At 36.9% G+C, this 17,508-nt stretch overlaps 1 protein-coding gene across 16 annotated transcripts in view; it reads left to right on the top strand.

Moving 5' to 3' along the window:
* nrxn3a (neurexin 3a) overlaps positions 1–17,508 on the top strand; it is a 282,065-nt gene that overhangs the window by 246,384 nt on the left and 18,173 nt on the right. For all 16 annotated transcript variants that reach the window (XR_013819368.1, XR_013819369.1, XR_013819370.1 and 13 more), the window contains 2 exons: positions 5,579–5,668; positions 7,008–7,312. Coding sequence is in view for 13 of the 16 variants with exons in the window: in XM_079852844.1 (XP_079708970.1) it covers positions 5,579–5,668; positions 7,008–7,312 (395 nt within the window). In the remaining 3 variants the exon portion in view is untranslated. The remainder of the gene's footprint in view (positions 1–5,578; positions 5,669–7,007; positions 7,313–17,508) is intronic.

The raw sequence follows: 17,508 nt of genomic DNA, 5'->3' as shown, positions 1-17,508 counted from the left end.
GATTGTGCGGAAATGTATTGAAGTGAGCCCATAGGTGTAATCAAATGTAGTTACCCCATGCTGTGTCATCCCTGTAGTTGCTGAAGCAAGCTCAGAAATGATGCTTTAAGGTCCCATGGTGCCCCACTTCAGGAACACCATTTCATCTCAATGACTTCTAAATCAGCATGTTCCGCAAGCACACATAACATATCACGCCACCTTGATGCTAATGTCTGGATGTCGTGCATGATGTTTTTGACCCAAAGTCCTTGTTGTTTTTGTAACCTCTCTGTAAGGTTGCGCATCCTTTCTTTTGTTAAAGCATTATGTGGCTTTTTTTCCCTCTTGAGACTGAGTTTTGATGCTAAAGTCAGGCTTATTCCTGAAGCAGTAAATTGCAGTAAAAGAACCCCACCTGCTCTTTCTGCCTTTGCTTGTCTCCATTATCCTCGTTTTTTTTTTTTAGAGAGAGATATTGCTTATGTTTGCGCAACCCTGTTTAATATGAATGAGCTTATTTATCTTTTTTCTCTTTCTTTTGTATGGCTCTCAGAAGAGGACCTGAAATGTTTTTATTTTTTTCCTCTCTTCCTTGAACAAGTCTTAATAGAAGGCATTTTCCTCCTGTTAAAATAGGAAGATTTTTTTTTTTTTTTTTATCGAGCATCTCAGAAGCAAAGACCTGACCATCTCCTGTAATCTGATCAAGTCCCGTAGCAGTGAGCGACACACATTTCATGATAAGAAAACCTTAGTCTATTTGAGAGCAAAAGGAAACTGGTGGCTCGACTGCAATGCAAGACAATTATCTCTCAAAACAAAAAGACAAGATTGCATTTTTGACAAAGGAAGGAACCTTTTATCAGAAAAAGATTCAAGACAGGGTTCGTATGTGTGAAATGGATACTTGTGTATCCTATGAGCCAAATACAATTACTCGTATCAAAAACAAAATCTGTTGCCCTTATAAATCTCTCCAAAGGGGGAAAGAGATAAGCTTTCAATATGAGCTGTCTTTCTAATCCCACGATTAAATTAAACCACCAAGGATGGTGGGATAAACGTTCCCACTCCCATTGTCTCCTTAGCTACTGAGGGGCGATCCTCTGGAGTCACATTTCTTATTTGGGGATGTGTTTGGAGCGAGATAATGTGCAGGAAGACTCTTTCGATTGCGAAACAAGCCAAGTGTAAGGAGTGTTCAGGGAGAGTACAGAAGAAGCTCGAGAGGGAAAGTTAGACAGACGCCGGGGCAACCAGTCGAGTGTTTTAAATTTCAAAATTTCTCCTTGTCAAAGTTAAAGTTGTATTAAGTGTGTGGGCAGTGTGACACATTTAGTTCTTCAATCACAGTAACTTGAGGTTTCATGAAGGAAACCGCAGACTTCATTTTTCAGCCTCCATTTTGCCTGGTTTGTGATTATACAACCTTTTGCACCTTTTTGTGTCCATATTATAACATATTTCTAAAAGAAACAGGATGTTTCGTGAGCAACAAATCAGCCACAATAAGGCTGATGTTGATTATAATTTTATTGGGATTTCCAAATTTGTTGTACATAATAAGAAATTGTTGCGGTACTATGGGTAATTTTTTTATAATTCCATGTTATTTTAGTATTATTTCTATACTATTTATATATTTTAGGTTTTCATTTTAGTTTTAGTCATTTTGTTATATACTTTTGTCATTATATCTATTTTTAATAAGTTTATCTTTAATTGATTTTTATTTTTAGGAATTTTAGTACTTAGCTGGCAACTAACTGAAATAAAATAAGTTTAAGTTTTTCATCTAAGAGGCTGTTTGTTTATTTCATTTCACCTTTATTTGAATGAACAAAAACAATTAACATAATTTTAGTTTTAGTTAACAATAATAACACAGGATAGTAATATGGTTATATTATACTGGATAATACTATTGGCATCCTGTGGTACTTAAAAAAAAACTCCCCCCAAAAATGATTATTATTATGTCTATGATACCACATTCAAAACATCATGGCAGTGCCATAGCGCTTTTCTCTATGATTTTTCCAACAAAAATAAAAGACACAAAAATAGCAATCATTTGTCACTGTGCAGTACAACACAATAGTGATGAGATTTTCTTGGTTGCTCAAATAATACTTGGCAAGGCCGGTTTCATGCAATAAGCTATATTTGTTTTCAGTGAGACGGCAATGGTGTCTCGTGGTAATTTATCACTCTGTGGCGAGAACAACTGCACACAGCATTGCTAGATTACAAAAGGAGAATGTTCACAATCACACGGTTGTTCTCAAGAATTATTTTGAGTTGTTATTAGCAGCCACAGAGAGGGAGATGCACTTATCACGCTTAAGTATACACAAATATAACCATTTCTATGAAATACTTCATACAAATCAAATGTGGCAGCCTTTTTTTTTTTTTTTTGGCATGCACTCATGGTACTGCAAAGCCATTAAGGATTCCTCTAATTTGGACTGAAAGGGAATTAAAATGCACAGATATCACACATTCTTATATGTGTTTGTGAAACTTAATCACAGTAGGAGGAAAACTCCCCCGCAGTGTGTGATCCTGTGCCATGTTAACACCTCCTAGTGCTGTTTCATTTTCAAAGAGCCTTTCATGTTCTCAGGAGTGAGAAAAGGTGTCATGCCCTCTGTACTGCTGGATCAAAGCAACACAAATCCACAAATGTCTGTGAACTAGGCAGCCCTCCATCCCTAACCCTACTTTCCCGAAAAAAAAAAAAAAAAAAAAAAAAACCTCCTAAAATATTGTATAGTTTTGGTTTTGAATATGAAGTCATTTAGTTTATAAAATGCTTAGATAGACATGAAAAGGAGAGAAGAAAAAGGAATTAGGTCACAGTGCAAGGTGAACTTGAACCTTCATTTCTCACACAAGCACCATAACTCAAATGGACCACAGAAAAGATATTTGGAATAATTTTTTTTTGTCTATATAATAAAAGTCCATCTTGATTTCATGCCGACTTTAAACTGTCTGTATTTGAGGTTTTATTTTTAGGATCTGATGTTGTGATGTCTATAACAGAGCCGGAGCCCTGGATAAGCCCAGATTTAATGAGTTTCCTCCATCAGGCTACCCTGTAGTGTCACCACTAACACCTTAGCAGAGCTTTGAATGATGGCAGTCGGCATTGCCTCTCTTGAGGCTCTATTTGGAGCACAACACATTCCTTACCAGGGTAAAACTGAATTCGGGACTTAATAGGAGGGAATGGGGAAAAAACTGAATTTGAGAGAGGTAAAAAAAAAATTTTTTACTCAGAAGACATTTTTGAGTGTGACCCATCCATTTAGGGCACAAAAATCTGGGGTAAACTTAGTGTTGGGCACTTGGGTTCTTTCTTTACCAAGCCCCAAATCAATCCACTTTCAGAGGAGCTTAAAAACTTTTTCTCACTGTTTTGACCAATATGACCTTAAAATAATATGATTTTTATTGTGATTATTAATAAATAAAAATATTAAACAAAATCCACTTGTTAAATCGTGACATCAGAAATACCGGGTCCAATACAATCTTGACAGCTGTTTATGAGCAATATTCATTTATAGCACAACTTTAAGCTTATAAAAACCAGTGTCCCAGACACCAATATTTTAATGATTCAGAACTGATGAATCACTGTCCAGCCAACTGTGATTGGTCTGCTAGAACCCCTCCCTCCCTCTGTCAACGCGGACAACGACGCAGAAGTATAAATGAAAACTGTAGAGCCTACAGCATAGGTCCAACACAGAAGTATAAATCAGCCTTAAAGGTATAGTTCACCCAAAAAGGAAAAGTTGCTGTTAGTTTACTCACCCTCAGGCCATCCAAGGTATAGCTGACCTTTTTTCTTCAGTAGAACAGTAAAGATTATTTTAGCTGAAACTGAGGTTCTTGTTGAATCATAAAATGTAAGTCAACAGCTACCGTCAATTTAAAAGTCAAAAAACATATGCAGACAAAGCAAAATCAATACCTGTGGCTCCTGACAATGCATTGATGTCTTATGAAGCTAAATGATTGATCTGTGCAAGAAACTGAGCACAGCATTATTACCTGTAATCCACAGACAGTCTGGAGTGCGTGCTTCCTTTCTCATAATGACGTATGTGCGTGAGAAAGAGATGTGCTTTTTTGTAATGCAGAAGTAAAACACGTATTGGGTAAACTACTATAGTGGTAAATGTGAGATAACAGTTTCTTGCACAGACCGATCGTTTCAGTTCATAAGACCTCAATGTATTGACAGGATCCACGGGTATTCATATTTTTTTTTTGCCTGTACAAGTTTTTTTTTTGTAACTCCCAAAGTGACGGTAGCCATTGACTTGCATTTAATAAATCACCAAGGACCATGGTTTCTGCTAAAAATCATCTTTACTGTTCTACTGAAGAAAAAAAGACACCTACATATCACGCCCGATATCGACTTTATTTCTATATATTGTACAGGCCTAATTTACTCGCTTTCATGTTGTTTAAAACCTATATGACTTTCTGTCCACTGCATGGCACAAAGTAATATACAGTTGTCGCAGAACTCATTCTTCCCTTTTGTGAAAAAAGTCTCAAACTTTTGTTTGTTTTGTTTGGCATTCCTCTCAGAGGCTACCTCCGAGCGGTTGGGCTTCAGATGTGTGTGACTCAAATTCCCGGGTTTTGAGGGTATTGGTTGCGCTTCCTGCTGTCTGAGGACGGCTCAGCTAAAGATGGAGGCTCCCTTTGAGCTGGCCCCCTGGTACACCCCTCCTTATAGAGTCCTGAAATTTGGCTCGCACAACATCCTGCAGTGTCGAGCCACCCTCAGCACCCGAAGTCATTGTTGAAACAGCACGACGTTGAGGCCCCCTGTCCTCAAATGACATCCAGAACCCCCTCTGATCAGCTTCCTGCTGTGTCTTCACGAGCCCCCAATAATATGGAATATCAACACAGCTCTTTGGGCTTGCCATTAAAAAAACATCCCCAGACGCATCTCATGAGGGAAGGCCTGCGACTCGCTTGTGCATCGCTTTGGTACACTACCAGCTCATTCATCAAACATGATTTCACAACTGTATAATTTCCGTGGCTATGGAAAACAGAAGCAGCTGCTGTCTAGTTCTTGTTTGTCAATGGTGCTGTATGATTATGACTATTGATGTGGTTTTCTGTGTGAAAAATTGTAAATATTGACTGGCATCATTAGCAGATAAATGTGTATATAATTATAAGTATGTGAAGCATGAAAGAGTGTATGCTGTCATCTTTTGATGGATATATGGATTGACCGCAGGCAGCTAATCTACTGGCATTCATTACAGATGAACCAAATGTATTATAAATATGTTTTTATCAACTCTGGTGATGATTGATTTAATTACGAGAGAAGATGAAGTAGACGTTCAGTTTAAATAGTGTTTCATTACTGGAGAAAAAAAAAAGTAAATTAACTGCTATGTGACTCTGAACACAAACAGCTTTCAAATAAAACATGACTAAACAATTCTAAAAGTGTTTAAATAACTTTTAAATAACAAAAAAAATATTTTAAGTATTTTAACAGTGATTATTGATTCTTAAAGCTGTCTTTTAAACTTCCAAGGTAACAGCGATAATGAGAGAATTCAAATGGCCAATAAGAAAATTCCTTTCAAATATGCCCGGCCCGTAGAGGAATGGCTTCAGGAGAAAGGTAACTTCCTCCTCTCTTTTTATTTTTTTTATTTATTATTTATTTTATTTTTACCATTATTACTTATCTCATTATAACTAAATAAATTTAGCTGAAGAGAAATGCATTGTATATTGTGTTGCACCAATCACATTTTTTTCTTTTGCCTTTTCAATGCTCATTTATCTTTGTCAGACTAAATAATATATTCATTGTTTAATGATTCTATATTGGCCTAGTAAACCTTTTATGAATGTTTTAAATGTAAACGTTAAAAGAATTTAATTAAAACATAAATATCTCTTGACTTTCTGGCTGATAGACAGGAAGGTGGACAGACAAGGTTTAGTGATTTCCCTGTTACAGACAGCAGCTTGTGGCTGGACCGGGAAGAAAACAACAGCATGATTATTGTTTTAGACATTAATTGCATATCATCAGGAATCCTCTTCATTATAATCACTGGAATTACTCAAATTAGGACGGTTTTTTTCTTTTTCTTCTTATCGTAATCATGGAGTAATGAGGATTTCTGGACTTCTTAAACTTGAAATTGTTATTTTTCTGAATTGTGATCTGAAGCTTTTTATTCACAACCACAGGATATTCACAGATTTATTCTTGCCTGTTATTTAACTGATTCTTGAGGCACGACAAAACATGTTTGAAAACACCTTTCATCTGCCAGACTAAATAATATAACAATTCTGCTTTAATATTAATCAGAAATGATTGCTAGAATTATCTCAACGTGAATCATTTTATTTTCTCTTTGTTTCATCAAAATGATCTGAAATGAAATGTTAAATACATTTTACTATATCATAATGCATCCAAAATAATAATTTGGTATTGGTTTCACTTTTGTAGCCCGTTTTGTCCCATGTCCCAAGAATTAGTGATTTGTACATTAGATGGTGTTTATAATCAAGATAACTTTTTAAGTCTTTTCCAGTAACAAAGTCTCTGTAACCTTAATATTTCAGGATACTTTCACATGTCTGTCATAAGACATTTTGTTATATATTAGTTTGGGTGATCTCTCCTCATAGAGACAATTATAGCAAAACGTACTTCAGCCATCATGAGCTTGTAGCTAGACTCATTCAGGGAGACATAATGGGTCTGGTTTATAGTCTGGCCCTCCAAATGTTTACGACGTGTCTCATGGTAGTATAACCCAGAGCATTTGGGAAGGAAATTAAGCCGTAGTAATCCAGCACAGCCATCTAAGTCATTGTACCTTGGTTGGGTAGGTTAAGTGCCCAAAACAGCAATGAATCTTGTTGCTGAACGACATATTGTGTGCATTTACTGACCCATAACCAAGAAATGTTCTGGATCTTTCTTGCATCCTCAGGGCGGCAGTTAACGATATTCAACACCCAGGCCACGATAACAATTGGTGGTTCAGACCGCAAGAGGCCATTTCAGGGCCAACTCTCCGGACTCTACTACAATGGCCTAAAAGTGCTCAACATGGCTGCTCAGGGCAACCCTAACGTCAAAATCAATGGCAGTGTCCGTCTGGTGGGGGAGATTCCCGCCGCAGGTTCAGCTAGAACCACGGCTTTCCCCCCAGAGATGTCCACCACCTTTATCGAGACCACCACCACCATGTCCACCACCACCACGAGAAAACACCGAACTCCACCTACAATACAGGTACGACCCCTGACACACAAGCACAAAATCGAATGAAGGCTTCAGTTAAGGCCTCGATTTACTCACAGCAAAGTTCTTCGCTTCGGGGTATAAAGACGCTGCTGGAAGCGACGTTTAGGTGAATATGTAAATATGTACTGCGTGCTTTCCTCTCAATTACAAAAAAAGTGAGAAAACAGCAGTTAAGAAAGCATCTGATCATAGAGACTTGGATATGTTTGCACAATCTCTGCAATTCGGCACTTCAGTCAAGTTACATTACGTTTATTTGTATAGCACTTTATACAATTGATTGCTTTAAAGCAAGCCAGTGTCAGTGTCTCTATCAATTAGAACAACTTCAGTTTTTACTATAAAGCAGATATCCAGTGTTTTATCTTGCGTCTGACCTCAACGGACTGAACAGAAGAAAACAAACAGATATGATTTCCACGTCAAAGTAGGCGGAGCCCCAGAGCACATCTATTTATTACGTAATCACCAAGGACCAATGGTAGTTTGAAGAAGTTAACCAGCCTTAGCAAACTTTTCTTGAAAAGTTTAGTATGTTTCGTACTCCCGAAACGAACTCCAAACAAACTTTGTTTTGGCCTGATTTTGTTTGAAGTGGTCGTCAAACCAGGTCATTCTGTATTGTGCCTTTAGTCAACTGTTAGCTGTCAGACTTGTTCTTCAGACACATTCTTAACATAATGCTGTGTTTATGCGATTTGCATGTGTTTTTGCATGTGTGTCTACGTCTCCTCATCATTTCTGATTTGGAAACTACGCCACAAATAACGTCTGGCCCAGATTTACAATTAAAAAAAATGAGGACACAAATTTCTTGCAACACAACATGGAAAATAAATCTCCGGAATGGATTTTTAGGAGGTTTTCTGCACAGCTACACCTTCCATTCTGCAGAACGTCTCTGTGCTGTTGACAGCGTTGTCCTTAATTTATTACGCTTTCAGTTTGGTCCAATGATTTCCAAAGCACTTATTTGTCAAGCTTAGACCAATTTCTTCAGCTTTGAGTTTGCAGATGCAAATTGGCATTCAAATGAGAAACAATGATTGGACCATGCCCAGGTCACGTATGTCATATATGTGGACAGGTAAACACATTGCAACAACAATACATTGTGTCTGTGTGGGATGTCAAAGTCTAAATATGCAAAACAGAGGCTTTTGTTTCATTTAGGAGAACTCACTCAACCAGGTGTGTTTGAGTGATTTTCCAACAATATGCAAACAACTTGCTCCAGTTAACGCAAGCACAAGCGGTGTCCACAACGTAGTTTATTAAGGTCGAGAGCCTCTCTTTTATTTTGATGTTTTTCATAACCAACGAGAATTGTTTATAATTCTCCACGTCCTTTAGATAAAGATACGAGAGCGGGTGCACAAAGCCTCATTCGCATGCTCTTGACAACCAAACAGAGTGCCGCCCACATAAAGTTTGACCGGGAGCCAATAAAACACTGTGGTTTGGCGAAATGCGATTAGACTGGCCATTTCATAGGCATCCTGGTACAAATTGAGCTGGTGGAAGTGATATTAAAGCCATCAGTCTCCTCTGTGTCTGAGACACATTTTGGCAAGAGACATTTGTAATCATGAAGCCCCAACAGTTGACTGCATAAAGAAAGTTTACGACTGACTAATGCTAAGAAAATTGGGGCTGTAAATGTGTTCTTCCTTCTCAGTGCATCTGTTGAATTAAAATAGTACTTTATTTTGATTAAGGAATTAAATTAGTAGAGAATCAATTGTTAATTGCCTCATAATTCACAGTAACTTAAATAAAACAGGAATATATATATATTATTTATATATTATTTCATGGCCAATGTGTTCACCTGTCCACATATGTGACATACGTTATATATATATATACAAGGAAGAAGTTACGATTGCTGTCAGTGGTGCACATTGTGCTTTTACTGTCATCAAATTAGTGAAATGTGAGATTACAGTTCTTTTCTACCTTCAGGTCACAAGATAAATGGATCTCTGTTAAGAAAGAGAGCACATCCTAAACACAAGTTTTTTGTGCCCCAATTTCAGACCTGTGGTCTTCAAGAATCTCCCACAGATGCTAGAGGGTGCTAAGTGTGGCGTCTCATTGGACAGAGAACCACGTAGATGGAAATTTCCACTAACATTGAGGCTGAAGTTGACCATGTCTGACTTTAGCTGGAAACTGTAGATGCTCAGTGAAGCATTAGACCGCATTCCAATCTGAGCACAAACAGGCAAAACGCATGCAAACATTGCGGTAACGAGAGGGTGTGCGTCTGCCTGGAGCAGAGCCATGATTGAGAATAAAACTATTCTCTCTGACGCACTCTGGAAAACATCACTGCTGTGGGCCTTGTTTGCCTTATGAGGCTAATAGATGTTCAAGAAAACACAACCATGAATTGTTATCTGATCTAATGAACCAGTCACAGTTGCATATTGCGTACGAAAGGGTGAAAGATATGTGATGGTATTAGGATGAGTCATTTTTTTTGGCGTCACCTAACATGACTGGAATTAAGCTTTTGGAAATAGATAATGATACACCCACAGTAATTTCTAACATGTTTATTTATGTATTCATTTTATAAATCCTCATCCCACGCACATTGGCCCATCTTTGGACTCATTTTTGTCACCATTCCTCTAAGACTTATGTTGCAGTGAATAGCATTTTCTGTTTAATTTTTTTGTGCCTTTTTTATTTTTCCTTTGTCACTCTGATAACAAAATATTAACAACAACAAAAAACATCATCATCGAAATGTTTTTTATATTAACTGAAAATTGGCAGTGCGTTGTTGAGTGATGAGTTTGAAATGAGAATGAAGAACGAATACAGCCCTCATTCACAATCTTGAGGATGAATGGAGGGTTGTGGGTTCTTGAGTGGAATTGGCAGGAGGGTTCTCATTAATTCCAATCAGTCTAGTAGGTCAACAGGCTCGAGGTCATGTTTGCTTTCTCATCTTAATTTGTGCAAACAGGATCAGTAAACAAGTGGTCTGTTACAGTTGGGGAAGTTATTTAATTGTGAACTGCAATCCCTACATGCATTGTGCTGGGATGAGAGATCTATTTTTAAGTCATTTGCATTTGCTTCGAACTGGAATAAGGTCTACGCGTTTTATTTGGCTTAATTAAGACCAGGGCTGTAGAGACGAAGCGAAGCCGGGCTTGTGTGGATCTCAGCGTAGAACTCTTTCGAGGTTTGCTTAAGTTGCTGTTCTTCAAAGAAATTCGACTGGAAGAGAAGTCTTGAGAGACAGTTCACAAGGAAGGGTTTTTCTTGTTTTAATCATGTTTAGGATAGGTGCAGAAACAAAAAAGATTAGCATAATGCGATTTCTTGGCTTTGAATGACAGAAGAACAGCTCGGCATGATGAGGTGGTTAGCTTTAGCATATCAGAAGCACAAAACACGTTGATTTTTAATAAAAGGGAAAGTAATTTCTGATAATGTTTTAAAGAAGTCTCAGCTAGGTTGTAGCCTGATTTGATGTGGAAGAAGTATCTTTATTTCATTAATGTATCTGAGATTATTCGGCAGGCTGGGATGATGGTAAACCTCAAATATGAGGGGTGTGTTTTCCTCTGGGCGTCTGAATTATTGATGTAAGGTAGGTTAATTGAGCTGCACACATTTTCATATCAGAGGGGTGGGATGATGATATTCATTTCATTTCACATCTGAAGAAGGCTGAGGGACTACAACTGGTCTCGTACGTCCTTTTGCCCTCTAATTGCAGGGATTTGGGGCATTTATGGTTCTTCCATCCCCAAATCACCAAATCCTTCTTCTTTGCTGTACCTCTGAAATTTAGTACATTAAAGTCCCCGTGAACCGAAAGTTGCAAACGACTTTTCTCCAGTGTTATGACGTATTTCCAAGTGAAACGGAATATTGAACAGAGGGCAGGGTTTTACTTAGCGCTCCTCCTCTCAATCTCTCGCTCATAGCAGACTAATGGTTTGAGGGGAGTGGTTAAGCGTTTTCAAACCAGGCCGTCAAACCTACGTCATCAGAAAAAGACGCCATTCCAGACCGGAAGTAACTTTTCAGATTTTGATTAAAGATTACCATGGTAAAACATTTTTTTTATTTATATTTACTTGCACGGATTAATTGTTCACCACAAAACTAGTAATATGCGCTAACAAAGTAAATAGGGTCAATTTTGATTTCATGGGGACTTTAAAGAACTGTGTGCCAGAGGGGATCAAACCCTTAGTGAGACACAGCAAAGGATTTTCTCTTCGAATTAGCCCACTTTCAGCAATGTTGTCATAAGTGCTTTATTTGATTTAAACAGGATCCCCGATAGAACGATTTAATGCGCTGGGCATTAGGATGGAAATGCATATTATGATAGTGTTGATTTTGTTAATGTTTTAGCTGTATATAAGAGCATAATGGAGTAAGACAAGGGTTGGTGTACCTGTTGTAAAGATGTTGTAATTGTAAAGATTAACGTTACTGTTTAAAACAAATTGAGAGTGACTGAATAGGATACATCAAATTCATTGAAAAATTTTTATTTGAAGCCATTTTTAAAACAGACTTGCTATTGAAACACAAGAATAATGAAAACAAAAAGATCATAGTCAAAGTTAATAAGGCCTGAGGGCTGTTAAAATCACACACAAAATCTATGTACTTATAATCCAAGTTTTACAAGCCATATTAAAGCTTTCTGTGAAGAACATTTTCACTCAAAAAAATAAATAAATAAAAAAGAATTAATGATGTCCTTTTCAATGAATCAGTGAGTCACACTGGTTAACAACCCACTGGAGGTGAACATTATCAATGATTTATGATTTTAATGAAAGTTTGTTTGACAGACAAATGGCTTATAATCATATCATTTGGACTACTTTATATTTATATGATACTTTTATGGTGCATTTACATCCTTTTTTGAAAGTTTCAAAGCTCCAGTCAACATTCATTGTAATATGGAAAAGAGCGACCAGGGAATTATTCAAATTTCTCCTTTCTCCATAGAAGAAAGAGTGAGTCATACGGGTTTGGAACAACTTGAGTGTAAGTAAATGATGACAGAATTTTAGATTTTGATGTGAACTATCCCAATAATGCAATTTAATGATTTGAAAGCCTGCTTAATCGATTTAGAGATTAATCACTACTGAATGCGCAAATTCTTTTAGCACAGTGAATGCAGATCTGGTCTTCATATGTTTCTACTGCATCTGTTTATAAGTTGTAAAACACTGAATCTATGTAAGATACGTATGGGGCCAATTCCAGGGAATGTTATCTGTCACCGTGCATCTGCTGCGCACAGCAGCTCGCATCTCTTGCTGTGTTGTTGCTGGGAGGACATGTCGAGAAACAAACAAATTACTGCAATGTTGTGATGTACCTCACAGAAACAACATGATTTTTTTCAGATTTAATTAAGCCGCCGCACTGGGACCCTCGTAATTGTCCACAATGGGAACAACTAATGGATATTTTTGCATATTAATTGCTTCCTCGTGAAGTGTAGAGTTAACAGAGGCTTAGCCGTTTTGGACTACAGCTTCTAATTATCACATAACTGAACAGATTTGAGCTTAAATCTAAATGAAAAAGTTTAAACGAAAAAACATATGCTGACTTTTACTATGTATGCATACGTTTAGAAAACACAAAAACAATGTGCTAAGGTACACCCAGTATGCTTCAAATCCAAACTAAAAGACATTCACTTTCTTCTGCGTGAGAGCTGGTAGACAGTTCAGGGGTTAACCGCATGATCCACTGAGACAGAAAAAATACTGTCAGCAACAGGAGTTGCTGCACTACCACAATAAAGAGTAATATTTCTCCAGAGTTGTGTTTAGAATCCAATTATATGGAGGTTGGAGGCGGCCGACAGACCGCTGTGGTGCAGAGGACTGATACGTTTCAGAAGGTGCTGACGAGCCACGTGGGGACGGGATATTGCGCGTGGGTAGACGCCGCTATCCCTAAGAGACGGTGGCTTTGATTTATTGAAATGCGCATCAGCCATAGTTAAAAGGGCCAAAGCCATGGGAGCTGTATCAAGGAGCTCCTTAGGTAGATGGAGTCCAATCTCCTGGACACGGTAGTGTATTGAAATGTGAATCGAGTTTTACTTTACTCCAATTTATTTCCTCTTGAGGCATGATACCAAATAAAAGTAACAAACAAGGGACGCTACTGGGAACCGACAAGTTTGAATAACAGTAGCAGTAGCATTTAGGTTGCATTTCCACAAAGATTCGCCTATTTATTGCACCTCATTTCCTGTGTGATTTGGTAATAGATATTTAGAAGTGCTTTTTTGTGAATGTACAGGATTACGGCAGTACTTTAATCCAATGGAAATAGAAAATAGAACATTTTACTTTCACTTGCTGAAAATATAAATTAACACTGTAAAAAAAGTCCACCTATTTCAACTGAAAAACTTTAGTCGCTATCTCAGATTTGTCACAGTGAATGAAATTAATGAAGTTAATGATAAATATAATTTTAATTTTAAAGACCCCTTGTGGTGAACATCAAGTTTTTAATGTTATTTGTCTATGTGGTGTTTTTAATATGCTTTAAGACAAACCAAAAAAGACAAAAAAGACATTTGAAAAGACAAATTCAGCACCATTGCTGAGTATTTTCTACTTAAAACTGCAGTAAAAAAAAAAAAAAAAAGCTCTCAAAAATGCAGTTTGAAATCGCTGGTGTTTCTTACATCACAAACTACCTTGTAGCCAATCCTGTCAACTTGTGGGCGGGCTTTAGCATATCATTAGCTGTGACCGCTCTGAAGCAGGGAAGTCTCAAGAGAAGCCAGATATGTAAAATCGGGTACATTTACTGTAGCAATATATAGAAGGTGAATTGATGTATATTACATGATGTATATTATATGATGTATATTATGATGTTATCATGAACTATATGCCTTTCTCCACTGACGTTCTAAGTTGTTCAAAGCATTTGTAAGAATGCTGATTTTTAGAAGGCATTGTCTGACTCTTGAGATGGTGAATGGGAGCATGGTTTGTGTAACATTAGCCACACATTATTAGCTGTTTTATAACGTAGTCAAGCCAAAGGCTAATCAGATTAATTACCGTTATGTGTCCTACGTTGAAGAGAGCAATACATAAAATGCATTACCATTCTGATACATCGACTTGTAGACTAACCTGTAAGAGTGAATGGAGGCAGAGCTAATTTGCATATTCATGAATCCGTGTATACTTTGTGAAGCAAAGGTAGAGTTACATTCAAGCTATTTTAAGGCATGAATAAAAAAATTTGAATTAAATTGATCAAATATTAATTTGATTATAATTGAAAATATTTGTAATAGTTTTAAAATATTGAAGGAAAAAAAATTACCCAGTTTTTATACTTTCTTTTTTCTCTCTCTCTCTCTTTTTTTTAAACTCTGTTCTCTAAAGGGCATTTTATGCATGGAAGGTGCTGTACAAATAAAATCCGAATACAATATTCAGGAAAAATCTTCTCATGAGGACACATTCCTCATATTCTAATATCAAGGTGTCTGGGTAATGAAATCAGGCATCGGACATGCTGTCTGAACCCAATGTTCCTGTGCCATTGCTCCGTCTTTTGCCTCTATCATTTTCGTCTTCTCCAGACATTACCACACACACCTCTCTATCTCCCAAGACTGTTTCCATCCCCTCTTCAAATTAAACAGGCACGCCATTATAAAAGACAGCACTTTAGATTTGAATCTATAATTGAAACAAACTGTGTATTGCTTTCTAATTTTAGCGAGGACACAAAGAGGAGTGCTCAGGGAGATAGTTTGTCATAAGGTCCCATGCGACCTTGCCCTCCTCAGCCAGAAAGTGATTAAAGATAAGGAGCGAGACCATTCCCGTGTAAACAGGAAGATGAACGGTGGCTGTTTGAAAGCTCTAGCGTAAGCTCAGGACGATTATAGTTTGCTGTGCAGTAGCCTACAAAAAAAAAGTCATGAGTACAAAACAAAATGAAATGTTCTGGACTAAGTCCTTGCTGCAGGCCATGGTGCAAATAGGTAGTGAGCAAAGTGAGCTTAGAAAGATCTGTAAATCAATAGCCAGGTGAAATGCAAAGGGAGGAATAGAAATGGAAAGATGTTCAGTAAAGGAGGCATTTACATTTTCATTCAGTTATGAGAATGAATGTTTAAAATATTCTGAATGCTAAAATAATGTCTGAATAATGTTCACCTAGTTAATCTTACCATTCATGTATTCAAATCAAAGAGCACTCAAATTGATAAACTGATGAAATATTTGATCCTTTCAGTTGACGATCCTTCGTTTTTGTCTCAGGGCTAAGCAATGTCCTCTCATAGATACGTCCCTGTTATCGCTCAGGCCTTTTTCTTTGGAGAAAACACGATGTGCGATAAGATGTCAGATGGTTGTCATCAGAGAGGTGGAACTCTCTGAGTCGTTCTGAAACTGATCTTCTCCCTTCTTATTGATTCCGTTTGTAATACAAGCTGTTCACTCCTTGTACTGCCAAAGTGGAGATAGACACGATAGCATCAAGGCTAGAGAAACCCACAGGAGGGATGAAAGAAGATGATTATCTGAAGACCGGAGTCAGCATACTTTTGTTTTAATGTCTGCTTTTGTCAAGATTCTTTTTTGAAGTGACATGGAATCATTTGGGGTTCGTAGGGACTAAAAAAGGCTAGATATTTTCTTTTATCTTAATTGCATAGTAAGTGGAACCGTTATCTTAACTGTTGATCACCTCTTGAAGAGGCTTGAGATACAGGCATGGCTAGAGCACTTTGAATCATGCAGTTGTTTAACATTCATTTTCAGATCTATTTGTCATATTAAAGGAAAAGTAAGATTAGATGAGTCTTGGGTAAGCTCGTCCTCTAAGCTGTTAGTAAGCACTGTGTATTGCCGTGTGACAATATATTTGGATGGTCTTTATATTTAGTTCCCACCACATACAGATAATGTCAGTGTGTTTTCTTTTTAGGCAAAAATAAAAAAAAGTTGTTTTTTGTGTTAAAGAACTGTTTTCTCTTCTAGTATATTTTAAAATGTAATTTATTCCTGTAATGTCAAAGCTGATTTTTCAGCATCATTGCTCCAGTCTTCAGTGTCACATGATCCTTCAGAAATCATTCTAATATGATTTGCTGCTTAAGAAACATTTCTTATTATTATCAATGTTGAAAACAGTGCTGCATAATGTTTTTGTGAAAAATTCTTTGATGAATAGAAATCTTTGTAACATTATAAAAGTCTTTATTGTAACTTGTGATCAATTTATTGCATCCCTGCTTAATAAAATAATTAACTTCTTCAAAAAAATAAAAAAAATTCTGACCCCAGACCTTTGAACATTTATGTATATCATTTATGTTGATGAATTGCTAACAGTTAAGCCATTTAATTATTTTGCTAAAGATTAGCCATTTATTATTAAATCAATTATAATGATTTCTTCTCATCTTATTCAAAATGTAAACACATGTATTCCCCACTAATTCAACTTACCTCTTGACATTCTTACCTAGAAGATAATTTATGTAAAAAGTGGCTCAACTTACCCTATTCTACTGTATATAAATGCTTTGATTTTCTAAACCGACTCTAAACATGTTTGTTTGCAAACTTTTTCAAAGCAGGACAGATGTTACATTTTATTTTATTTTTTATTTATAAAATTTTTTTTTATTTTTTTTTTACAAAGTTTATGTTTAGACACAATTGTATATTTTATAAGCAAAAATGTCTCTTTCAGCTCAGTATTATGAAATCAGCATCAGCTTTGATCATTAACTCTGTTGTCAGTCATTGTGACATCAGAATTAGTCCTGTTCCCTCTGATAGTGACGTCAGGTATAGTTCTGTTCCCAGTGGTTGTGACATCAGAATTAGTTATTTTGTGTGTTTAAACGTTCGAACCATCGAACGTTTAAACACTTGCATTATACACAAACACAAAACTAAAGTAAATGCGGCAGCACATCACGGGCGACTGCCACACACACAAACAAAACATAACATAAATAATCCAGGCCTGGTCCTCTTTCATCCTTCACTGTCGTCACTCCTCCTTTTATGCTTCCGTAGCTCCTTTGTGAGATGGTGCGGCGCTTATTATCAATCGCCAGCGGCCTCGTCCTCCTTGCCACACTGATTGTGACATCAGAATTAGTTCTG

Source organism: Squalius cephalus (genome assembly GCF_949319135.1).
Source record: "Squalius cephalus genome assembly, chromosome: 20".
Taxonomy (NCBI): domain Eukaryota; kingdom Metazoa; phylum Chordata; class Actinopteri; order Cypriniformes; family Leuciscidae; genus Squalius; species Squalius cephalus.
The sequence above is the reverse complement of the archived record's forward strand: the minus strand, read 5'-3'. Positions and strand labels throughout refer to the sequence as shown.